The 26,446-nt window shown below is 41.8% G+C and overlaps 2 protein-coding genes across 2 annotated transcripts; both read right to left on the reverse strand.

Moving 5' to 3' along the window:
• Window positions 1–2,858: 2,858 nt before the first annotated feature.
• On the reverse strand, window positions 2,859–16,589 carry LOC124270053 (toll-like receptor 2). The gene is made up of 3 exons (XM_046705077.1): window positions 16,506–16,589; window positions 11,054–13,242; window positions 2,859–3,990 (listed from the first exon to the last, which is right to left on the reverse strand). The coding sequence occupies exons 2-3, from the start codon at window positions 13,210–13,212 to the stop codon at window positions 3,303–3,305; spliced, it is 2,847 nt and encodes a 948-aa protein (XP_046561033.1). The 5' UTR covers window positions 13,213–13,242; window positions 16,506–16,589; the 3' UTR covers window positions 2,859–3,302.
• LOC124270056 (tsukushi-like) lies at window positions 4,198–11,166 on the reverse strand. Its single transcript, XM_046705078.1, has 2 exons — window positions 11,046–11,166; window positions 4,198–5,499 (listed from the first exon to the last, which is right to left on the reverse strand). The coding sequence occupies exon 2, from the start codon at window positions 5,467–5,469 to the stop codon at window positions 4,615–4,617; it is 855 nt and encodes a 284-aa protein (XP_046561034.1). The 5' UTR covers window positions 5,470–5,499; window positions 11,046–11,166; the 3' UTR covers window positions 4,198–4,614.
• Window positions 16,590–26,446: the final 9,857 nt, after the last annotated feature.

Below are 26,446 nucleotides of genomic sequence, written 5' to 3' on the forward strand. Positions count from 1 at the left end.
GACACAGAGAAGAATACACATACACAGAGACAAGCACAGACACTCACATGGAAACATACACTCAGATACCCAGACACAGACAGGCAGACAGGCAGACAGGTAGGCATACTCTTTATAAGAGCCGAGTAAAGGTCAGGTGTATTGTACAACGGATCAACTTCATGCCCTAAAATCTGCAGAAACTGTTGCATTCGTATACAGCTTCAAACGCGGCCTTCGCAAATATACGTACACTTACATATAAACATGATTGAACATATCGAAAACGAGGAATCTTCTCACCTGCAAATTAACAAAGTAGACTGATATGATATCCCGATGAATGCCTTACAAAGACAGTAACATATCTTTCCAGCGACATAAAGCGATGCAGCGATATTTGAAGCATCGAACATATGCATACCAGGTATATGATACTTTACAATGATTCCTGTTTCCTCGGCGGTGAGAGTGTCACTTCAAAGGAAACCTACGTGTTCTGATGAAGCTGGCTAACTGGTTAAAACCTATAATTCCCCAAACTCTTCAAGCAGGAAGTACATGTAACATCACGATCAATGATGTCAAAAGTACGAATAAATACACATACTATTTTATCCTCACACCATATATATCGGGCTCTTAAAAGAGTGATTGAGCTTAGTTTTTTTCGCCACATTTAGCAATATTCAAAGCAAAATCAAAGCGGGGTCACCAGAAATGGACTTAACACATTGTACCCATGTGGGGAATCGAACTCGGGTCTTTGGGGTGATGGGCGAACGCTTTAACGTCTAGGCTACCCACCGCCCCGACGCCCAAATGTAATGTGCCCTGCTGTAATATTGCTGGATAGTTGCTTGAAGCGGTGTATAACAATGGGAACTGACTTGAACTGATTATTTGACATCATTGTAGTGATCGATGCTCATGTTATCCATCACTCTTTCCCCTAAATTATGTCATTAATGAACTTCGTGAAAAGCTGCAGCTTCAACACGGAACATCATCGACCCACCCTCTAGCATTGTACATGATAGGATTAGTGTCATAATTACATCTAAGAAAACCAATCAATTTCTTCAGAGTTGCGTCCCTTAGTTTTGACAGAATCCTATGCCTGAGTTACGTATGTAATTCAAAATCCGCTATAGTGATGATCTCAGTTTGTTTCCAAACAATGTCAGTATCCAGGGTTCTAAACGAAGGTTCTGAATCCCATTTTGTCCTAGTTAGTTAATATCAAATACAAGTGTGATATTACGTTTCTCCTAAGGTATCCTAAGTTACCTATACTGCTTCGTGGCCAGAAGCTGGTCGACATGGTAACATCCATTGTGATTTTCGTCTAAGCGTAACAAAAGTGATGGATGGAACACATTTTCCTGGTTCAGTTTAGTTTCCCATGACACGCTTAAACAAACCCTCATTGAATGAAGGTTTGTAATGAGTCGAGCCACACAAAGGTAATGTGTCACTCAATAGAAGGGAGGAAGCGAGTTCCACACAGGCAAGGCAAAGATAAGATCGAAACTAAATTACAAATAAAATACTGGCAAGGCAACTTTTGTGAAAGCAATGCACACAATAATCCCACAATAAACTCCATCACATAATGCTTATTCAGCAGGCATCCTCATTCGTACCGCGACATTCATTTTAAATGAATGTCGACGTCAGAACACCTAAGTGCAACACTGAAATTCTGAACGTTACATTGTTGTGTTTTCAAAGCCACCTGTCATATTTCACATGTTTAACTACATGCGCAGGTATCTGGTGATTAACCGGATTACAACCCCTATGCTTTATCACTCCGCCACAACTGCCCGATGAGCCTCAAAGGGATGGTAGAATTTGATGCTTATAGTCCCAGTATCTCAAGGTTTAAAAGGACCATTTGTAATCCAGCGAGCTTGAGGTGACGTGATCGAGCCCGTCTGTGACCGGGTGTAAGAACCTTGGAGTCAACTTTGTGTGCAGACTCTTTCAGTGTTGTGACAACACCTAGTGTCAGTACATAACCATGTGCATTTAAAAGAACCCAAGAATTCCTTGGTATATGACCAGATAGTTACCGCATGAATACGTGCAAACACCTAGTTGCGGGTACAGCAACGTGTAGTAAACTTGGACAAAGAATTGTGACTATGTGTCGCAGTCCACCCAGCTGTGAATTGGTACCTCGTAAGGATGTGAAAGCCACATTAACTCGGTGCGCCTAGTGTCTGCAGGAGTTGTATGATCCCCAGGGAGTTGAGATTGATAATACGACGTGCCGTTGAACTTTGACATCCAGTGATCGAGGAAAAAACAAAGCGCCTGTGAGCAGCTGAGTTTGATATCGGCTCTGAACACATGTTAGTATGAATGTATGTATGTTTAATACCTCTTGACCATACTAGTTTGTAGAATGAAATGTGTATGTATTGGCCATTCTAACCTGTTATAAGGATGTTCGTGAAAACTATGACTTTAGGTCACTATGTAATGTTTCTCTTGGAATGCCATCATGTGTTGCTTTGCTTTTGCATTTAGTGTGATATATTGTCATGTGATGCTGTGCTTTATGTGTCATGTTCTCATTACTTGAGAGAATCCACATTCGTACTGCGAGAGTCATTAAAAAAACCCGACAATTAAAATTACATATGCAGACACTTGAGCGCAAGAAAATGTCTGACCGAATTTCAAACGAATCGTGAACAGACATCAAATAGACAAGATCTATTTTCAGGTTAATTACATTGTGAGTTCTACCTTAAATATCTTACAATTCGTTTCTATTTTCTTTGAAATAGAACTACAATATACATCGTTTTTTTATAGTTATCATTGCAGTTGTTCATGAGCGAAAGGAAAAGATAAATATATTCAAATTATGATTTATATCTTTATTCTACGAGTGAATCCTAATATGTACATAACTAAATATATGCGTTATTTGTCATAAGTGTCTACATATTATCTTTCGTGCAGATTGCAAAGTCACGTACATAATCTGTATCTACGAAAAGGAGTGGTAGGTAAGTGCAATGTATAAAGCCTGTTTCTTCTGTTCCAGGCTGAGATATTGATGGAATAGGCTACTGCTAAAACGAATAAAAGCATCCTTACTCTGTCACTTGTCTACTAAAACCTTTTTTCTAAGACCATCTTTTAAGACACGTACAAATATCAAACATTTTAGAGACTGTTTTGAGAAAAGTTCCTTGTACTTCTTTATGTGGTACTTGGTCTATCAAAGGAGATCGTGATACAAATAATCATGGTATACATACATGTATTTAGAATGAATATACAGCATCATACATACTTGTCAACTAAACCGATAGCCGCCTGTTCCCTGCATCTCTGGTCGAACTGCGAAGTAACATCCTCAGTCTGTTGAAGAAGGCTTTTCTAGCATACTCCTCCTCTCCCCACATCAGGTAGGTTGTCGTCTGCAACATGGCTCTCATAGCTTTGGTTACGTGACGTGTGTCTATCTCCTCCAGCATGACCACCACCACCAGGAGGCACTGTCCATTCTCCAGCACGTGACGTTGGATGAGATTGAGCTCGAACTGGCACCAGTCACTGACAGCAAAACTGTTAGAGAGCACAATGACAATTTTCCGACTTCCTTCTATTGCATCCACAATATTATCGACGATTAATTTACCAACTTCAAAGTCCCTGTCATGGACGCAGAGTTTCAGGTTTTCGTTACCTTCCAGAACAGGTAACATGTTCCGAATAACCCACTGACGATCTGGCGCACAGTAGGCCACAAATGCGTCATATTCGTAGTCGGCGGTGTCCACCTCCTGACGTTGACTGTATCTGACCATGTAGATGAAGTATCGGATGTGCCAACGGTAACGATACATCCACGTTCCTGTCACCAGGAATACTATAAGTAAAATACTGAAGGTAAGAGTTACGATTTTCACATCTTGATCCATCAGACAACTTGTCTTTGACATTTTCAAAATCCTGCAAAGTGAACCCCTTTGAGGGTTCACGGGGCTGGAACAATTATACTTTACCTTATATTCAGGTGTTTTATGAAAGCCAAATGTTTCCGGGTTCCCTATGCATCCAGTCTATAAGCCCACACTATGTCACAGGTGCAGGCAAAAGGATTTTCAAATATCTCGAGTTGTTTTTAGAGTTTTCGAAGGATTGTTCATTAACTGTTGAAATCTCATTACTTCCCAAGAATAACTTTTTTCAACCTTGTCATATTTTCAAACGTGTTTGGCTTTAGGTCCGAAATCGAGTTCCGATACAGAGCAAGACTCGTTATATTTGTTAATTTCGACGTTATTACTTGTGGTATAAAACGTAGGCCATTACCACCCATAACCAAAGTCTTGAGGGTGGTGAGGTGTCCAAGCAACCTACTAAATTCCGTTTCTGTGGTTACTTGGAAAACATTATCATTGAGGTTCAAAAGTTCCAAAGAAGAACATCCTTCAAAAACCCGCATGTCTATCTCAGCTTCTCTGAACCAAATACGATTCTTGCGAAAGAATATTTGTTTCAGTGCCGAATTATTGAACACAGCTCTCTCTACAGTATGCATTGCACACGCAACATAAGACAATGTGATTTTGAAGATGCTTGGCGACATCGAAAATTGATTTGACTTTAGTTCTGGAAAAGATTACCGTTTAAGTGGAAGCTAGTGAGGTTCTTTAAACAGCTGTAATAGTTTCTGTCTAAATATCTCATACCATTCCACTGAACAGACAGGTATTTAAGACTGGGGAAAGTATTACTGCTGCAAAAATTAGGAAACTCATAGAAACGATTGTTATCAAATGTAAGACTTTGGAGAGTGGTAAAGCTGGCGTTCCTCAGATCTATGCGCTTTAAACGATTTCCGCCAAAGTCAAGAATGGTCATTTGCCTTAGTCCCTGAAGAGCATTCAGTGGGAATTCACTAGTATTATTTCGAAATATAAGTCGAAAGTTTGTAATATTTTCTAAATGTTTAAAGAAATCATCAGAAACATTTGTAAGATTCATAGAACTAATGTTCAGTTCTTTCATGGGCGTCTTGGCCATTCCGAGAAACGATTCCTTGAGACCATCTTTGGCAATGAAGTTCTCTGACAGGTCAAGCATCTGCAAATACTTTAAGCTGCTGAAGGTATTCCTGTCTATGTATACCATTGTGTTATTTTTCAGACTGAGATAGACAATCTGATACCGATGATACTCCAGTAGGGTGTTGTTGGAGAGTACAGGAATTGTTCCATTCTCCAGATAAATTCTTGTATTCACAGTGGTGGACCGTTGTTGGGGCGTTGGCAATGGCTTCCCTGTTAAGTTTAATCCTCTGCATCGCATTTCAATCTGTACGTGTTTGAACTGGCTGCAGTTACAGCCCTTATGACAGTCCAGGATCTTCTGCAACGGCTGAAATGTACTGGAAGCCATCGCAAAAGACAACAGTGCAGTGATGACCACCAAACTCTGAGGGTGCTGGAGTTTTTTCATCTTGCCCTTTGCACCTGACAACCTTATTGTCTGAAAAATATAAACCAAAAACTGGCTGAGTTAAGATTTGGTTAGGGATTCAAGAGAGTATCTTACTTTATTGATCGCATGTGCTCTGAGTAGTTTGGTTTTGAAACAAAAGCCGAAAAAAACACACAAATGTATTTGGTATAAAAAGTGAACCTCAGACATTTCCCGCTTTAAATTTACTTCACACAAATACAATATTTCAAATAGACGGAAAACAAGGGAAATGGAAACGTAATAAGAACAAGTGAAAAATATACGATTGTAAATAAGAGACAAAATGTTGTTTCTGTTTGATAAGTAAACAATTATACATCACTGAGCATATAAGTTTTGATTTTGAAATCTAGTTTATTATATAACACAATTTAGTTGCATAACATGTGTTATTGGTTTTACAGCAGGAATACTTTGAATCTACTTTCATCGCTGTTTGTTCATGAATCACACTTCGATAGGATCAGCACACATCAGATCCTTCGTTAAAATGTAAAACTTGGGCTGACAAGTTATGAAGATTCTTGTGAAACTGTTTGTTCAGCAGTGACCAAACTATTCAGACGGAATTCATAGGAGACTGACTGACTGAGTTTGGTTTTACGCCGCTTTAAGCAATTTTCCAGCAACATCACGGCGGGGGACACCAAAAATGGGCTTCACACAATGTATCATAGGTGAGGTGAGGTGAGGTGAGGTGAGGTGAGGTGAGGTGAGGTGAGGTGAGGTGAGGTGAGGTGAGGTGAGGTGAGGTGAGGTGAGGTGAGGTGAGGTGAGGTGAGGTGAAAATGGGTTTTACATTCTACGTTTTCACCGAAATGACAACGTGTATTCGTGTGTATGTGTGCCTGCTTGTACTAGCTAAGACTTAAGCTATTTTTATAGTGCTAGCATACTGAGATACCATGCCGCAGTGAAGCATGAATATCCCACTCAGACACATTATGCTGACTCCTTGTTGTACCCATCAATGCCGAGCTCCAGGCAGGGACCAACAGGTGCCATATTTTAACGTATTTTGGTATGACCCGGCCGGGGATCGAACCCGCGACCTTCCGCTCTCCGGGCGGACGCTCTAATCTCTAAACCACGGATTCGGTCCTCAAGTGAATATAAAAACATTCAGAAATACATTCAGACATCTAGTCTTCTTTGTTAACTGCAGATAAACAGGGTTCCGCGTTTTGGATGTGCATGTATTATGGTAGATAATCGTGTAGCATGTGGGTGACTCAATGTTGCTCGACTCAGTAGTCAGCAATAGTCTAGATATATGTTCAAATAACCGATACCGACAAACCAGTGACTGAAGTAAATAATGAGCAATGCTTGAATTAGGATCCGATGAAATATTTTGTACTTAATTTTTATCCTTTTCTACATAATTGGAAAATGACTAGGAGAAATGATCTAACGTGCCACTATCTAGATGCCACTATTTAGAATTTAGATGCCACGATTTAGAATTTAGAGATAGGAGTTGGAATTTAGTTGCCACTTTTATGCCTCGATTTAGAATATAGATTCTACTATTTAGATGCCACTCTTTAATTGCTGCTATTTAGAATTTAGATGCCATTATTTAGAATTTAGATTCAACTATTTAGATGCTCCTGTTTAGAAGTCACTATTTAAAATTTAGATGCCACTATTTAGAATTCATATGACAATGTTTAGAATTTAGATGCCACTATTTAGATGCCACTGTTAAGTTGCCGATATTTCGAGTATTGGCGACTAAATGTTACCCAACACCGCGGTCAGCATTATGTACCAACCATTGAGTGTCAACGATATCGCGGTAGGATCCGCTTTGATACCGTGTACTAAAATAAACCTTAGTATTGAGTTCGTGTAAGTGATTTGGATTTATTTATTTCCTGATACTAATGAGTCACCATGCAGATTTTAGTTGTTGAACAAATATACTTCCTGTGATTCTATGCAGTATTGTTTTTGCGTTGACGAACGTCTATATCTTACAACCTAACAGCTAATTTCTGGTGCCCCCCGCCGTGATAGTGCTGGTATATTGCTGAAAGTAGCACAAAACAAAACTCGCTCACTCATTATTTGTCAAGAATATTTCTTTCACGCCTTTGTCGAGATTGTCAGTACATGGTAACCTCCTGGATACATCTCGCAGTTTACCAAAAACTGAAATCTAAAGGCAAGTGACATGTCCAAAAAGTGTGTATAATTCGATAAGTATTTTCTGTACTGCCATGGGAAGTATTGTTCTGCGGATATCTTCATGCACGTAGCCGCATTTCTGTGGAATCCTGGAAGGGACATTGTCGCATTGTTGCGTTGTCGCCCTCTCAAATACAAGCACAATGAAGCAAAATTAAGAAAGCGCCACAATGCGACATCCCGTTTTGAATAATATTTTCTTTTCCTCCAAACGGCGACAGCACGACATGGCGACAATTTTCAAGGTCAAAATATGTCGCGTTGTCGCATGTAATATTTAAGATGTGTAAAAAAGCCTATATATTTACTAAAACACGCTATAATGTCCCTTCTCGGATTCCATACATTTCTGAATAATTTTGACAAATATTGAATTACTGCCTAGTTATAATGTATTGCGCCCCGGAAATATTATAAATGAATACAAATTTGTGAGGCCAATTAGAGAACTTATCTAAAGGTCAAATATCTCAGCTTTTGAATAAAATAGATATATACTCATGTCAATAATGGTTGTCACCCCCTTCAATTTTGTTTATTGGAGAGGGGGTGTGGGGTGTGGGTGTGGGGGGTGTGTGGACTTGGGGTTGGGACGGGGAGACAACCATTAATGGCATCAATATATATACTACATTGAATGCACAACAATTGATTCGGGAATGTCAGTAGTAAAAAATTCCTTAACCTGTCCACTTAAGTGGATATGTGGGTATTTTATACAGAAACTGATGTGTGTTTTTTAGACCAACACTACAAACCGCTGAGTTGTAGCCATACTATTGCTGATAAAAGAGCGAAAAAACAATCGAAAGGAAAGAAAGGAACCATTTTAGCATTGACGTGTCATGTCTTAATAAGTAATCAAATAGTTAACACATGGGCTTGATCATAAAATGAGAAAACATAATCGTAAGCGGTTTCCAACGTAACACCATCGAATTACATCATGTGATGTCCAAATACTTTAAGGGCGGTGGGTAGCCAAGCGGTTAAAGTGTTCACTCGTCACGCCGAAGACCCGGGTTCGATTCCCCACATGGGTACAATGCGTGTTTCCCACCGTGATGTTTCTGAAATATTGCTAAAGGCGGCGTAAAACGTAACTCACTCACTCACTCACTCACTGACAAATTAACTGTACTTACAAGTACCACCAAGATCCCAAGCTCAAGTGGTTGAACTCTCCCTTCTTACAGTTGACAGTTTCCAACACGGAAACAGAAAGCATATCACGTGTGTGTTAGTTTTACCGGCTGTGATTATTCACTCTCCATGATCAATTATTGTTAAACATAAATCACCCTTTATCTGCCTTGTCGAGCCAAAATCAATACGTCACACAATCAAGTTTGGGTTCGAATCCCAGTCTCCTCTCGTTTTGTAATGTGATGCTGAGCTTTCTCTGGCATGTTCTCGTGTCATGTATTTAGTGAGATGCTTTGCCATGTGATGTTGTGCTTTATGTGTCATGTTCTCATGTCATGTATTTAGTGGGATGTTTTGTCATGTGATGCTGTGTTTTATGTGTCATGGTCTCATGTCATGTATTTAGTGTTGTGTTCGTAGTGTGATGCTGTGTTTTATGTGTCATGTCCTCATGTCATGTATTTAGTGTGATGTTTTGTCATGTGATGCTGTGTTTTATGTGTCATGTTCTCATGTCATGTATTCAGTGTGATGCTATGTCATGTGAGGTTGTGCATTTTGTGTCATGTTCTCATGCCATGTATTTAGTGTGATGTTTTGTCATGTGATGCTGTGTTTTATGTGTCATGTTCTCATGTCATGTATTTAGTGTGATGTTTTGTCATGTGACGCATGTTTTTTTTCTTTATGTGTCATGTTCTAATGTCATGTATTGAGTGTGGTGTTTTGTCATGTGATGCTGTGTTTTATGTGTCATGTTCCATGTCATGTATTTAGTGTGGTGTTTTGTCATGTGATGTTGTGCTTTATGTGTCATGTTCTCATGTCGTGTATTTAGTGTTGTGTTTTGTCATGTGATGCTGTGTTTTATGTGTCATGTTCTCATATCATGTATTTAGTGGGATGTTTTGTCTCGTGACACTGCGTTTTATATGTCATGTTTTCATGTAATGTTTTTAGTGTGGTGTTTGTCATGTGATGCTGTGTTTTATGTGTCATGTTCTCATGTCATGTATTTAGTGTGGTGTTTTGTCTTGTGATGTTGTGCTTTATGTGTCATGTTCTCATGTCATGTATTTAGTGTGATGTTTTGTCATGTGATGCTGTGCTTTTTGTGTCATGTTCTCATGTCATGTATTTAGTGTGATGTTTTGTCATGTGATGCTGTGCTTTTTGTGTCATGTTCTCATGTCATGTATTTAGTGTGATGTTTTGTCATGTGATGCTGTGCTTTTTGTGTCATGTTCTCATGTCATGTATTTAGTGTGATGTTTTGTCATGTGATCCTGTGCATTTTGTGTCATGTTCTCATGTCATGTATTTTGTGTGATGTTTTGTCATGTGAAGCTATGTTTTATGTCAACTATGTTTTGTCAGTTTAATTGAGTTTGCAGTTGATTAAATGTCAACGGATGGTGCCACTAGCGTACACTCCTCTCGCTTCGCATCACCTCATTTTCACACATTCTCGTGATTACTTAGCAGAATCCACATTCGTACTGCGACAGTCATTTAAACGACAATTAAAACTACCTATGCAGACACCTGAGCGCAAGAAAATTTCTGTCCGGTGGTGTTTCAAACGAATCATGAACGAACATCAAATGGACAAGATCTGATCTCATTTTCAGGTTAATTATATTGTGACTTCTACCTTAAATATCTTACAATTCGTTTCTTCCAGTTCTCTTCCAAATAGCACTACGATATACATCGTTATTTTATTGTTATCACTGAAGTTGTTCATGAGCAAAACGAAAAGATAATCATATTCAAATTATGATTTATATCTTTATTCTACGAGTGAATCCTAATATGTACATAACTAAATATATGCGTTATTTGTCATAAGTGTCTACATATTATCTTTCGTGCAGATTGCAAAGTCACGTACATAATCTGTATCTACGAAAAGGAGTGGTAGGTAAGTGCAATGTATAAAGCCTGTTTCTTCTGTTCCAGGCTGAGATATTGATGGAATAGGCTACTGCTAAAACGAATAAAAGCATCCTTACTCTGTCACTTGTCTACTAAAACTTTTTTCTAAGACCATCTTTTAAGACACGTACAAATATCAAACATTTTAGCGACTGTTTTGAGAAAAGTTCCTTGTACTTCTTTATGTGGTACTTGGTCTATCAAAGGAGATCGTGATACAAATAATCATGGTATACATACATGTATTTAGAATGAATATACAGCATCATACATACCTGTCAACTAAACCGATAGCCGCCTGTTCCCTGCATCTCTGGTCGAACTGCGAAGTAACATCCTCAGTCTGTTGAAGAAGGCTTTTCTAGCATACTCCTCCTCTCCCCACATCAGGTAGGTTGTCGTCTGCAACATGGCTCTCATAGCTTTGGTTACGTGACGTGTGTCTATCTCCTCCAGCATGACCACCACCAGGAGGCACTGTCCATTCTCCAGCACGTGACGTTGGATGAGATTGAGCTCGAACTGGCACCAGTCACTCTCAGCAAAACTGTTAGAGAGCACAATGACAATTTTCCGACTTCCTTCTATTGCATCCACAATATTATCGACGATTAATTTACCAACTTCAAAGTCCCTGTCATGGACGCAGAGTTTCAGGTTTTCGTTACCTTCCAGAACAGGTAACATGTTCCGAATTACCCACTGACGATCTGGCGCACAGTAGGCCACAAATGCGTCATATTCGTAGTCGGCGGTGTCCACCTCCTGACGTTGACTGTATCTGACCATGTAGATGAAGTATCGGATGTGCCAACGGTAACGATACATCCACGTTCCTGTCACCAGGAATACTATAAGTAAAATACTGAAGGTAAGAGTTACGATTTTCACATCTTGATCCATCAGACAACTTGTCTTTGACATTTTCAAATCCTGCAAGTGAACCCCTTTGAGGTTCACGGGGCTGGAACAATTATACTTTACCTTATATTCAGGTGTTTTATGAAAGCCAAATGTTTCGGGTTCCCTATGCATCCAGTCTATAAGCCACACTATGTCACAGGTGCAGGCAAAAGGATTTTCAAATATCTCGAGTTGTTTTAGAGTTTTCGGAAGGGATTGTTCATTAACTGTTGAAATCTCATTACTTCCCAAGAATAACTTTTTCAACCTTGTCATATTTTCAAACGTGTTTGGCTTTAGGTCCGAAATCGAATTCCGATACAGAGCAAGACTCGTTATATTTGTTAATTTCGACGTTATTACTTGTGGTATAAAACGTAGGCCATTACCACCCATTACCAAAGTCTGGAGGGTGGTGAGGTGTCCAAGCAACCTACTAAATTCCGTTTCTGTGGTTACTTGGAAAACATTATCATTGAGGTTCAAAAGTTCCAAAGAAGAACATCCTTCGAAAACACGCATGTCTATCTCAGCTTCTCTGAACCAAATACGATTCTTGCGAAAGAATATTTGTTTCAGTGCCGAATTATTGAACACAGCTCTCTCTACAGTATGCATTGCACACGCAACATAAGACAATGTGATTTTGAAGATGCTTGGCAACATCGAAAATTGATTTGACTTTAGTTCTGGAAAAAGATTACCGTTTAAGTATAACCTAGTGAGGTTCTTTAAACAGCTGTAATAGTTTCTGTCTAAATATCTCATACCATTCCATTGAACGGACAGGTATTTAAGACTGGGGAAAGTATCACTGCTGCAAAAATTAGGAAACTCATAAAAGCGATTGTTATCAAATGTAAGACTTTGGAGAGTGGTAAAGCTGGCGTTCCTCAGATCTATGCGCTTTAAACGATTTCCGCCAAAGTCAAAACTGGTCATTTGCCTTAGTCCCTGGAGAGCATTCAGTGGGAATTCGCTAGTATTATTTCGAAATATAAGTCGAAAGTTTGTAACATTTTCTAAATGTTTAAAGAAATCATCAGAAACATTCGTAAGATTCATAGAACTAATGTTCAGTTCTTTCATGGGCGTCTTGGCCATTCCGAGAAACGATTCCTTGAGACCATCTTTGGCAATGAAGTTCTCTGACAGGTCAAGCATCTGCAAATACTTTAAGCTGCTGAAGGTATTCCTGTCTATGTATACCATTGTGTTATTTTTCAGACTCAGATAGACAATCTGATACTGATGATACTCCAGTAGGGTGTTGTTGGAGAGTACAGGAATTATTCCATTCTCCAGATAAATGCTTGTATTCAAAGTGGTGGACCGTCGTGGGGGCGCTGGCAGTGGCTTCCCTGTTAAGTTTAATCCTCTGCATCGCATGTCAATCTGTATGTGTTTGAACTGGCTGCAGTTACAGCCCTTATGACAGTCCAGGATCTTCTGCAACGGCTGAAATGTACTGGAAGCCATCGCAAAAGACAACAGTGCTGTGATGACCACTAAATTCTGAGGGTGCTGGAGTCTTTTCATCTTGCCCTTTGCACCTGACAACCTTATTGTCTGAAAACTATAAACCAAAAACTGGCTGAGTTAAGATTTGGTTAGGGATTCAAGAGAGTATTTTACTTTATTGATCGCATGTGCTCTGAGTAGTTTGGTTTGAAACAAAATCCGCAAAAAACCACACAAATGTATTTGGTATACAAAGTGAACCTAAGACATTTCCCGCTTTTAAATTTACTTCACACAAATACAATATTTGAAATAGACAGAAAACAAGGGGGAAATGGAAACGTAATAAGAACAAGTGAAAAATATACAATTGTAAATAAGAGACAAAATGTTGTTTCTGTTTGATAAGTAAACAATTATAAGTTTTGATTTTGAAATCCAGTTCATTATATAACACAATTTAGTTGTATAACATGTGTTTATTGTTTATTGGTTTTACAGCAAGAATACTTTGAATCTACTTTCATCGCTGTTTGTTCATGAATCACACTTTCATAGGCTCAGCACACATCATAACCTTCGTTAAAATATAAAACTTGGGCTGAGAACTTATGAAGATTCTTGTGAAACTGTTTGTTCAGCAGTGACCAAACTATTCAGACGGAATTCATAGGTGACTGGTTTTACCCCGCTTTTAGCAATTTTCCAGCAACATCACTACGGGGGACACCAGAAATGGGCTTCACACAATGTATCATAGGTGGGGTGAGGTGAGGTGAGGTGAGGTGAGTAGAGGTGAGGTGAGGTGAGTAGAGGTGAGGTGAGGTGAGGTGAGGTGAGGTGAGGTGGAACGGGGTTTTACATTCTACGTTTTCGCCGAAATGACGACATGTATTCGTGTGTATGTGTGGCTGCTTGTACTAGCTAAGACTTAAGCTATTTTTATAGTGCTAGCATACTGAGATACCATGCCGCAGTGAAGCATGAATATCCCACTCAGACACATTATGCTGACTCCTTGTTGTACCCATCAATGCCGAGCGCGAGGCAGGGACCAACAGGTGCCATATTTTAACGTATTTTGGTATGACCCGACCGGGGATCGACCCGCGACCTTCCGCTCTCCGGGCGGACGCTCTAATCTCTAAACCACGGATTCGGTCCTCATAAATATAAAAACATTCAGAAATACATTCAGACATCTAGTCTTCTTTATTAACTGCAGATAAACAGGGTTCCGCGTTTTGGATGTGCATGTATTATGGTAGATAATCGTGTAGCATGTGGGTGACTCAATGTTGCTCAACTCAGTAGTCAGCAATAGTCTAGATATATGTTCAAATAACCGATACCGACAAACCAGTGACTGAAGTAAATAATGAGCAATGCTTGAATTGGGATCCGATGAAATATTGCATACTTAATTATTATACTTTTCTACACAGTTGGAAAATGACTAGGAGAAATGATCTAACGTGCCACTATCTAGATGCCACTATCTAGAATTTAGATGCCACTATTTAGAATTTAAATGCCACGATTTAGAATTTAGATGCCAGCATTTGGAATTTAGTTGCCACTTTTATGCCACGATTTTAGAATATAGATTCTACTATTTAGATGCTACTCTTTAATTGCTGCTATTTAGAATTTGGATGCCATTATTTAGAATTTAGATTCATCTATTTAGATGCACCTGTTTAGAAGTCACTATTTAAAATTTAGATGCCACTATTTAGAATTCATATGACACTGTTTAGAATTTAGATGCCACTATTTAGATGCCACTGTTTAGTTGCCGATATTTCGAGTATTGCGACTAAATGTTACCTAACACCGCGGTCAGCATTGTTTACCAACCATTGACCGAAAGCCAGAGAAGTGTCAAAGATATCGCGGTAGGATCCGCTTTGATACCGTGTACTAAAATAAACCTTAGTATTGAGTTCGTGTAAATGATTTGGATTTATTTATTCCCTGAAACAAATGAGTCACCTTGCAGATTTTATTTGTTGAACAAAAATACTTCCTGTGATTCTATGCAGTATTGTTTTTGCGTTGACGAACGTCTATATATTACAACCTTACAGGCAATTTCTGGTGCCCCCCGCCGTGATAGTGCTGGAATATTGCTGAAAGTAGCACAAAACAAAACTCACTCACTCATTATTTGTCAAGTAGATTTCTTCTACGCCTTTGTTGAGATTCTCAGTACATGGTAACCTCCTGGATATATCTCGCAGTTTACCAAAAACTGAAATCTAAAGGCAAGTGACATGTCCAAAAAGTGTGTATAATTCGATAAGTATTTTCTGTACTGCCATGGGAAGTATTGTTCTGCGGATATCTTCATGCACGTAGCCGCATTTCTGTGTGGAATCCTGGAAGGGACATTGTCGCGTTGTCGCCCTCTCAAATACAAGCAAATTGAAACAAAATTAGCCAAAACGCGACACGCGACATTTCGCCCATTTGTCGCATAGTCGCGATGTCGCGTGTCGCGTTTTGAATAATATTTTCTATTCCTCCAAACGGCGACAATGCGACATAGCGACAGCTTTCAAGGTCAAAATATGTCGCGTTGTCGCATGTAATATTTAAGATGTGTAATAAAGCCTATACATTTACTAAAACACGCTATAATGTCCCTTCTCGGATTCCATACATTTCTGAATAATTTTGACAAATATTGAATCACTGCCTAGTTATAATGTACTGCGCACCGGAAATATTATAAATGAAAACAAATTTGTGAGGCCAGTTAGAGAACTTATCTAAAGGTCAAATATCTCAGCTTCTGAATAAAATGAATATATATGCTACATTGAATGCACATCAATTGATTCGGGAATGCCAGTAGTAATTATTTCCTTAACCTGTCCTCTTAACAGGAAAAGTGGGTATTTTATACAGAAACTGATGTGTGTTTTTTTTTGGACCAACACTACAAACCGCCGAGTTGTAGCCATACTATTACTGATAAATGTGCGAAATAACTATCGAAAGAAAAGAAAGGAACCATTTTAGCATTGACGTGTCATGTCTTAATAAGTAATCAAATAGTTAACACATGGGCTTGATCATAAAATGAGAAAACATAATCGTAAGCGGTGTCCAACGTAACACCATTGAATTACATCATGTGATGTCCAATACTTTAGGGGCAGTTGGGTAGCCCAGTGGTTAAAGTGTTCATTCGTCACGCCGAAGACCCGGGTTCAATTCCCCACATGGGTACAATGCGTGAAGCCCATTTCTGGTGTTTCCCGCCGTGGTATTGCTGAAATATTGCTAAAGGCGGCGTAAAACGTAACTCACTCACTCACTCACTCCAAATACGTTTGAAACACTGACAAATTAACTGTACTTACAAGTACCACCAAGATCCCAAGCTCAAGTGGTTGAACTCTCCCTTCTTACAGCTGACAGTTTCCAGCACGGAAACAGAAAGCATATCACGTGTGTGTGTGTTCGTTTTACCGGCTGTGTTTATTCACTCTTCATGATCAATTATTGTTAATCATAAATCACCCTTTATCTGCCTTGTCGAGCCAAAATCAATACTTCACACAATCAGGTTTGGGTTCGAATCCCAGTGTCGTCTTGATAAAATACATGGTTGTTAGCAACCCCATACTGCACTCATCACGTTGGTCTTTCTCAATAATCTTCATCGTTTTATTGTCACATGGGTACGGTGATGTTTGGTGTTAAACCAAATTCAACCTCTCACCTCCCAACCCATCCATTTAACAACCCACCCAGCCAATACTCACCTACCCACCCAGCCAATACTCACTGGACAACCTACTCAATATTTCCCTGCAAACCCACCCGCCCAACTTACTCACCCACCCTTGTAACCATACACATCGACTCACCTCCTCACCCAATAGTTTAACCACTCTCAAACACACACCCTGCTCGCCCAGTTAACCACTCATCAAGGCCCCGAATACTGACCAACCCATCCAATACTCACCCATTCACCCACTCCACAGAATACTCAGTTACCCACACATCCAATACTCACCTCCGCCCATCCAATGTTCATTCATCCACCCACCCAATACCCGGTACCAAAACCACTCTATTTTTACCCTCAAACCCGCCCGCTCAATTATTCTCCGACCCACCCACCAATGTAACCACCTACACATCCAATACTCAGAAACACATCCAATACGCACTCAACAAACCCACCCATGTAACCATTTACACATCCAATACGCACCAGCACATCCAATACGCACTCAGCCACCAACCCATGTAACCACTCATACATCCAATACTCACCAACTCATCGAATACGCACTCACCCACCAACCCATGAAACCACTTACGCATCCAATACTCACCAACACATCCATTACGCACTCACCGACCCACCCATGTAACCACTTACAAACCCAATACTAACCAATTCATCCAATACGTACTCACCCAATGCAGCCATGACAGCCACTTTCCCACTCATCCATGTAACCCTTGCATCAACACTCACCCAACCAACATCCAATGCGCACTCACCCACCAACCCATGAGAACCACTTACTCATCTAATACTCACCAGCTCATCAATACGCACTCACCCACCAACCATGTAAAACCACTTACTCATCCAATACTCACCAACTCATTCAATACGCACTCACCCACCAACCCATGTAACCACTTACTCATCCAATACTCACCAACTCATCCAATACGTACTCACTCATGTAACCACTTCTAACACATCTAATACGCACCAACACATCCAATACGCACTCGCCCACCCACCCATGTAACCAGCTACATATTCAATACGCACCAACACATCCAATGCGCACTCACCCACCCATGTAACCACTTACACACCCAATACTTTCCAACACATACAATACGCACTCATCAACCCACCCATATAACCACTTACACATATAATACGCACTAACACATACAATACGCATATCCCACCAACCTATGTAACCAGTTACGCATCAATACGCACTCACTTTCCCACTCATCGTCACTTAACCAGCTACATATTGAATGCACCAACACATCAATACGCACTCCTCGACCCACCCGCAAGTAACCAGCTACATATTCAATACTCACCAACACATACAATACGCACTCACCCACCCACCCACCCAGCCACCCATGTAACCAGCTACGCACCCAATACGCACCAACACATCCAATACGCTCTCAACACCCACCCATAAACCAGCTGCACACATCCAATACGCACTCCACCCATCCAGCCATGTAACCGGCTACACACCCAATACGCACCAACACATCCAATACGCTCTCACCCACCCATGTAACCAGCTACACACCCAATAGTCACCAAGACATCCAATACTCACTCACCCACCCACCCATGTAACCAACTACATATCCAGTCCGTACCAACACATCCAATACGCTCTCACCCACCCATGTAACCACTTACATATCCAATACTCACCAACCCTTAAAGAATCACCCACCCACCAATTCAGTTCTAACCCAGACAGTCAATGCTCACTCCTCACCCTTCAAATGCCCACAAATCCACCCACTCATGTAACCACCCAAACACCCTTCAAATACCCATGCCAGTCCACCCAATCAAACATTCACCTATCATCCAGTACTCACCTACCCAAATCCGCCCGCTCCATCCACTCACTCACCCGAGTAACCACCTATCCACCCAGTACTCACCCACACATCCAATACTCACCAACAAACCCACCGACTCACTTGCTCACCCACCCTCCCGTGTAACCTACCACACATCCAACACTCACTCACTCACTAGTGTGCTAATTACTATGTATTTAAGCCTATTACTCAGCGACATGTTATCATGCATCTGTTATGGTGAGTGAACAGTGAAAGTAAACGTGTTTGCAAATACAGCTTCACTATCATCGCCAAAGCATGTTAAACTTCCTTATACAGTAAACCAGATATCTTCACTAGTAACAGTAGACTTGCACAAGTCTTTAAGATAATAAACAATAGTTTAAATGATAATTTCTCAAAATATATCACATATGCTTCTAACAGATTAAAGGGTGGTGGGGTAGCCCTAATGGTTAAAGCGTCGGCTCGTCACGCTGAGGACCCGGGTTCGAATCCCCACATGGGCACAATGTGTGAAGCCTATTTATGGTGTCCCCCGCCGTGATATTGCTGGAATATTGCTAGAGCGGCATAAAACCCAACTCACTCACTCACTCTAACAGATTAGCGTCATTATCTATACATGTGTCTTTAAAGAATAGGATTACTCTACAATGCTTAGCATTCAGTACAGCCTCGGATCAAGGCCAGAATAGCAGGTACAGGTCTTCAAACTTTGTAAACGTAAACCCTCTTTAAAAGTGGATTATGTCGGTGATGTCATTGGTAGAATGCATAAAATGTTGAACGTCTTTTATAAAGGGGTTACGTCAGTGACATTGTCACTGGTGAACATTCAACAGTTCAAGTATTCAAACAGTCAAACATACTCTTTAGAAGATTTTCACTGTCAACATTGACACCCATTTGTGTGAGCAAGATGTGAAATTCACTTCCGGCCATCATCCGCCGCCATATTGTGGAAATATAATACAAGCGACATGGAAACTTGCAGTCACCTTTAACAGAAGTATTTCATTCAGTGAAGATGTGGGTAAAACCAAATACGCTTGTATCGTTTCCTGGTTCATTTTCTTGCATGACAATCACGGGTTGGACAAATCCTCTTTCTCTCAACCCGGGCGTCGATTAGAGCTGTCACAGGATGTTAGGGTGCTTTCAGTTGTGTTGTTGAATGGTGTGTTGTTGTGTGGTGCTGAGTGTTGAGCTTCAGTGCTGACTTATGTGGCGTAGTGTGGTGTGCAGTTGTGTGTAGTAGTGAGGTACACAGTTATGTGGCGTAGTGTGGTGTGCTGTTGTGTGTAGTAGTGGGGTACACAGTTGTGTGGTGCTGAGTGTTGAGCTTCAGTGCTGACTTATGTGGCGTAGTGTGGTGTGCAGTTGTGTGTAGTAGTAAGGGTACACAGTTATGTGGCGTAGTGTGGTGTGCAGTTGTGTGTGTAGTAGTGAGGTACACAGTTATGTGGCGTAGTGTGGTGTGCTGTTGTGTGTAGTAGTAGTGAAGTTACACAGTTGTGTGTGGTGCTGAGTGTTGAGCTTCAGTGCTGACTTATGTGGCGTAGTGTGGTGTGCAGTTGTGTGTAGTAGTGAGGTACACAGTTATGTGGCGTAGTGTGGTGTGCAGTTGTGTGTAGTAGTGAGGTACACAGTTATGTGGCGTAGTGTGGTGTGCTGTTGTGTGTAGTAGTGAGGTACACAGTTGTGTGGTGCTGAGTGTTGAGCTTCAGTGCTGACTTATGTGGCGTAGTGTGGTGTGCAGTTGTGTGTAGTAGTGAGGTACACAGTTATGTGGCGTAGTGTGGTGTGCAGTTGTGTGTAGTAGTGAGGTACACAGTTATGTGGCGTAGTGTGATGAACAGTTGTATGGCAGAATCTGGTGTGCAGTTGTGTGGCGAAGTATGGTGCACAGTTGTGTAGCGTAGTGAGGTGCACAGTTGTGTGGCATAGTCTGGTGTGCAGTTGAGTGGCGTAGTGAGGTGCACGGTTGTGTGGCGTAGTGTGATGTGCAGTTGTGTGGCGTAGTTAAGTATGCAGTTATGTGATGTAGTGTGGTGCACAGTTGTGTGGCGTAATGTGGTGCACATTTGTGCTGCGTAGTGAGGTGTGCAGTTGTGTAGCGTAGTGAAGTGTGCAGTCGTGTGGCGTAATGAAGTGTGCAGTTGTGTGGCGTAGTGTGGTACACAGTTGTGTAAGCGTAGTGTGGTGTGCAATTATGTGGATTAGTGATCGTTGTGTTGCGTAGTGTGGTGTGCAGTTGTGTGGGTATAGTGATGGTGCACAGTTGTGTACAGTGTGTGTGTAAATTACACAGCTGTGGCAGTTGTCTGACGTAGTAAGTTACACAGTTGTGTGGCGTAGTGTGGTGCAACATTTGTGTAGTGTGCAGTCGTGTGGCGTAGTGTGGTGTGCAGTTGTGTGACGTAGTAAGTTACACAGTTGTGTGGCGTAGTGTGATGTGCAGTTGTGTGGCGTAGTGTGGTGTGCAGTTGTTAGGCGTAGTAGTTAAGATGTGTGCAGTTAGTGTGGTGTAGTGAATTGTGCAGTTGTGTGGTGTAGTGAAGTGTGCAGTGTATGGCGTAGTGTAGTGAAATGTGCAGTGGTGTGGCTTAGTGTGGTGTGCAGTTGTGTGATGTAGTGAAGTGTGCAGTGGTGTGGCGTAGTGAAATGTGCAGTGGTGTGGCGTAGTGAAATGTGCAGTTGTGTGGCGTATTGATGTGTGCAGAGTTGTGTGACGTGACGTAGTGAAGTGTCCAGTTGTGTGGCGTAGTGAAGTGTGCAGTTGTGTGGTGTATTGTGCTGTGCAGTTGTGTTGCGTGGTGAAGTGAGCGTGCAGTTGTGTGGCGTAGTGAAGTGTGCAGTGTGTGTGGTGTAGTGAAGTGTGCAGTTATTGTATTTGCGTGGTGAAGCGTGCAGTTGTGTGGCGTAGTGAGGTGTGCAGTTGTGTTGCGTGGTGAAGCGTGCAGTTATGTGGATAAGTGTGGTGTGCAGTTGTGTGGCGTAGTAGAGGTGCACAGTTGTGTGGCGTAGTGATGTGTGCAGTTGTGTGGCGTAGTGATGTGCACAGTTGTGTGGCGAAGTGATGTGTGCAGTTGTGTAGCGTAGTGAAGTGTGTGCAGTTGTGTGGCGTAGTGTGGTGTGCAGTTGTGTGGCCTAGTGTGGTATGCAGTTGTGTGGCGTAGTGAGGGTGTACAGTTATGTGGATAAGTGTATTGTGTGCAGTTGTGTAGCGTAGTGATGTGCACAGTTGTGTAGCGTAGTGATAGTGTGCAGTTGTGTGGCATAGTGGTATGCACAGGTTGTAGTAGCGTAGTGATGTGTGCAGTTGTGTACAGCGTAGTGATGTGCACAGTTGTGTGGCGTAATTGAAGCGTGCAGTTGTGTGGCGTAGTGATGTGTGCAGTTGTGTTGCGTGGTGAAGCGTGCAGTTATGTGGATAAGTGTGGTGTGCAGTTGTGTGGCGTAGTGAGGGTGCACAGTTGTGGTGGCGTAGTGATGTATTACAGTTGTGTGGCGTAGTGATGTGCACAGTTGTGTGGCGTAGTGATGTGTGCAGTTGTGGCATAGTGATGTGCACAGTTGTGTGGCGTAGTGATATGTGCAGTTGTGTGACGTAGTGATGATGCACAGTTGTGTGGCGTGGTGAAGCGTGCAGTTGTGTGGCGTAGTGAGGTGTGCAGTTGTTTGCGTGGTGAAGCGTGCAGTTATGTGGATAAGTGTGTGGTGTGCAGTTGTGTTGCGTAGTGAGGTGCACAGTTGTGTGGCGTAGTGAGGTGTGCAGTTGTGTGGCGTAGTGATGTGCATAGTTGTGTGGCGTAGTGATGTGTGCAGTTGTGTGGCGTAGTGATGTGCACAGTTGTGTGGCGTAGTGATGTGTGTGCAGTTGTGCGGCGTAGTGATGTGCACAGTTGTGTGTGGCGTAGTGAAGTGTGCAGTGTGTGGCGTAGTGTGGTGTGCAGTTGTGTGGCGTAGTGAGGTGTACAGTTGTGTGGCGTAGTGAGGTGTGCAGTTGTGTGGCGCAGTGTGGTGCACAGTTGTGTGGCCTGGTGTGGTATGCAGTTGTGTAGCGTAGTGAAGTGTGCAGTTGTGTGGCGATGTGTGGTGTGCAGTTGTGTGGCGTAGTAGAGGTGCACAGTTATGTGACGGAGTGTGGGGTGCAGTTGTGTGGCGGTAACGAAGTGTGCATTTGTGTGGCGTAGTGAGGTGTGAAGAAACTAACCTGTGTCTGCGTGAGTAAGTAATAGAGACTGACATGAAAGGAGGATGTTACGTGCACGTTGTATTACGAGTCAGTGTGGGCTTAAGGTTGTTTGTTATTAAACGCCGCATTCAGTAATAATCCAGCAATATGACGGGGGGGGGGAACAATAGAAACAGGCTTCACACATTGTACGGACGAAAATTCTTCCGTGATCGGGATTATACAATATCCATCTCCCGAGAATAACAGGCAGATCAAGTGAGAGACAAGACGTGTAAATTTAGTAAAAATAGGAACTAACCTGTGTCTTCGTGAATAATTAAGAGAGACTGACATGATAAGGTATTTAACGTGCGCGTTGTATTAAGTGTCAATGTGGGCTAGAACTTGTTTGTTGTTTAACGCCGCACTCCAGCAATATACCAGCTATATGTCGACCGTCTGTAAATAATCGTGTCTGGGCCAGACAATCCAGTGATCAATAGCATGAGGACTGATCTACGCAACTAAGATACGACGATGTATGCCAACCAAGTCAACGAGGCTGACCTCCCGATCCCGTTAGTCGCCTCATACGACAAGCATGGGTTGCTGAAGACCAATTCTAACCTGGATCTTAACGGGTCAGGGGCGTCAGCAATTTTCCAAGGAACGACGGGGTTTGACTTCGCTATCGTTATCCAAGTGGGATTCAAACTGGGGCTTGGCGTGTTGAACGGACATCCGGGACGCTACCGCCCAGTTGGTGGAGGTTAGTGATCAGTGAGTGAGTGAGTTTAGTTTTACGCCGCACTCAGCAATATTACAGCTATATGGCGGCGGTCTGTAAATAATCGTGTCAACAGCATGAGCTTCGATCTGCGCACTTGAATTGGGAACCGATAACATGTGTCAACCAAGTCAGCGAAACTGACCACCCGATCCCCTTAGTCGCCTCTTACGACAAAGCATAGTGGCATTTTGTGGCATTTAGTGAACAGACGAAAACTTATGAGTGGTGTGAGGAATGTGCAAGAAGGGTGAACATTTCTGGAAGACCGTATTTCCTGCAGCCTCGTTAGTTGAAATAAAGAACAGGGCCGGATCCACAAAGCGTTCGTAACGTTACGACCTGTCGTAACTCTATAGTTTATCATAGGCTTACGAATGTCGTAGCGCTACGATAGCTTTGTGTATCGGGACCCAGACTTTTAGTGGGAAGGGAAATGAGAAATTATTTCTCGGGTCCTGTGTCCACAGAACAGTTAGAAGAGTATTGTGGTGTGAGAAAGTACGTCATGTTACGGAGTTGTAACTTTGGTAGACATGATGGAATGGACGGAAATAACTGGAACAGAGTCATGTCATGGCCGTATCCTCTTTCTTCACAGGTATTGCATGTACGTTTGAAACCTCTACAATGAAAACAGTGTATCTCCTAATTATACAACAGTTAAATACATGTGAGGTTATTATTCATGGCAATGTGTTATTACACGTTTGGTTGGATTGAACCTAAAACATATGTAATCGTTATTGTCATAATGATTATGGATACTATTACATGTGCGCCACATGATAAACAATGAAACCCGGTCAATCTGGAATCCCTGAATCAATGGGCGATATCATTTGAAACAGTACTGCTCGATCATGCGATCTAGTCATGATACGTGATCCAAAAATGTGTCCAAGTAGCCTCTGATTGGCCCCATGTTTGTCACTATTGGATCATTCGGTATATTACGGTAATTTAGTACTGAATTAAATCTTCTTTACAAGGGCACCTTTAACACCGAATTCTCTACTTTTCTAAATCCCATCCGTAAATTTGACAATATTCTCGTCAATAAACAATGTGTTTACAACAAAGATCGATGACGTAAGAATGGAAACAGCTTTGAACTGGAACAGATTTCATCGAACAGGAGTGTGCATATCGCGGGCGACGTAACAAGGGATCTAACTCTTGTGATATTGAGATGAGCTTTCTCAGCTTTCGTCACCACTCGCCCCTTTTAGTAAACTGAAAGGTATTCGGCGTTCACGAATGCTGTCTCATATGGGCCTCCTTCCACAATGCACTAAGGTGATCGTAAGTCACTAAGGTAGCCTTAGTGCAATGCGAAAAATGGGAGTTAAGGTTAACCTTAGTAAAGGCTGCTTCGTGAATGGAGCCCCAGGACCTCTCAGTCCATGTGTATCGACCAGGTTTGGTGAAGGGGTGGCCTCTCTTGGTATTATTATTGGATATTTTATATAGCGCACATATCCACGCAACTAGTACACGCTGAAGGGTTATTTTCTCGAGCACAGGATGTCAATCTCAACGGCACATCGTATTATCAATCTCAACTCCCTGGGGATCATACAACTCTTGAAGCCACAAGGCGCAATCGAGTTTATGTGGCTTTCTCATATTTAGGAGGTACCCAATTCACAGCTGGGTGGACTGAGACACATAGCTACAGTACTTTATCCAAGTTTATCCAACTAGGTATTTGCACGTAATCATATGGCCACTATCTGGTCATTTACCGACGGATTCGTGGGTTCTTTTAAGTGCACTTGTTTGTGTACTGTACACTAGGTGTTGTGACAACACTGAAAGAGTCTGCAACCAATGTTGACTCTAAGGTATTTATTTACAATATGACCTAGATGGTGACCGAGGTATGACACCAGCTCGGACTGTTACTCATGTTATCAACCACTAGTTTCCCTCTCCTACATGCGATCATGTAAGAGTGTACTTACCAAGGGTTGGTTTAAGAGTGCTTTGAAAGGTATGTTCGTTGTGTGCGCATCACTCTGGTGAACATAACGAGCACAGTGTGATACTGACCAATCTCGAAACATACTACAGATTTGTGGACGGACGGGTGGATGGGTCGGTTGGCTGCATGGTTGGTTGGTTGAGTGTAAGAGTGAGAATGAGTTTAGTTTTAGACCGCATTTAACAATATTACAGAAATATCACGACAGGGACACCAGAAATAGGCTCCAAACATTGTACCCGTGTGGGCAGTCGAGCACAGGTTATCGGCGTGACGAGCTAAAGTTTTAACCACTAGGCTACTCCACCGCCCCAGAGTGAGAATGAGTGTGACTGTGAAACACCGGACATGTACCAGTACGTCAGTTATGTCAAGCTCGTAATGGAATGCGAAGGGACAGAGTGAGTGAGCTGTTTAGTTTTACGCCGGCTTTAGCAATACTCCCGCAATATCACTACGGGGGACACCAGAAATGGGATTTACACATTGTACCCATTTGGGGAATCGAACTCGGGTCTTCGGCGTGACGAGCAAACGCTCTTACCACTGGGCTACCGCACCGCCCCTAATGTATTTGGACATCACATGATGTAATTCGATGGTGTTACATTGGACACCACTTACGATTATGTTTTGTCGTTCCCCATGTCTGAACTATTTGATCACTTATTAAGACATGACACGTCAATGCTAAAATGGTTCCTTCCTTTTCATTCGATTGTTTTTTCGCTGT

This window comes from Haliotis rubra, unplaced genomic scaffold (assembly GCF_003918875.1).
Source record: "Haliotis rubra isolate DU_JTF1 unplaced genomic scaffold, ASM391887v1 Scf1494, whole genome shotgun sequence".
Lineage (NCBI taxonomy): Eukaryota > Metazoa > Mollusca > Gastropoda > Lepetellida > Haliotidae > Haliotis > Haliotis rubra.

What these genes read in the sequence shown, in the direction of transcription:
- LOC124270056 (XM_046705078.1), bottom strand. Translation starts at nt 5,469, where the DNA reads ATGAAAAAACTCCAGCACCCTCAGAGTTTGGTGGTCATCACTGCACTG.
- LOC124270053 (XM_046705077.1), bottom strand. Translation starts at nt 13,212, where the DNA reads ATGAAAAGACTCCAGCACCCTCAGAATTTAGTGGTCATCACAGCACTG. An exon ending in AACAGGCGGCTATCGGTTTA is followed by an intron (nt 3,991 to 11,053) that starts GTTGACAGGTAT and finishes TAATTGTTCCAG; the next exon opens with CCCCGTGAACCCTCAAAGGG.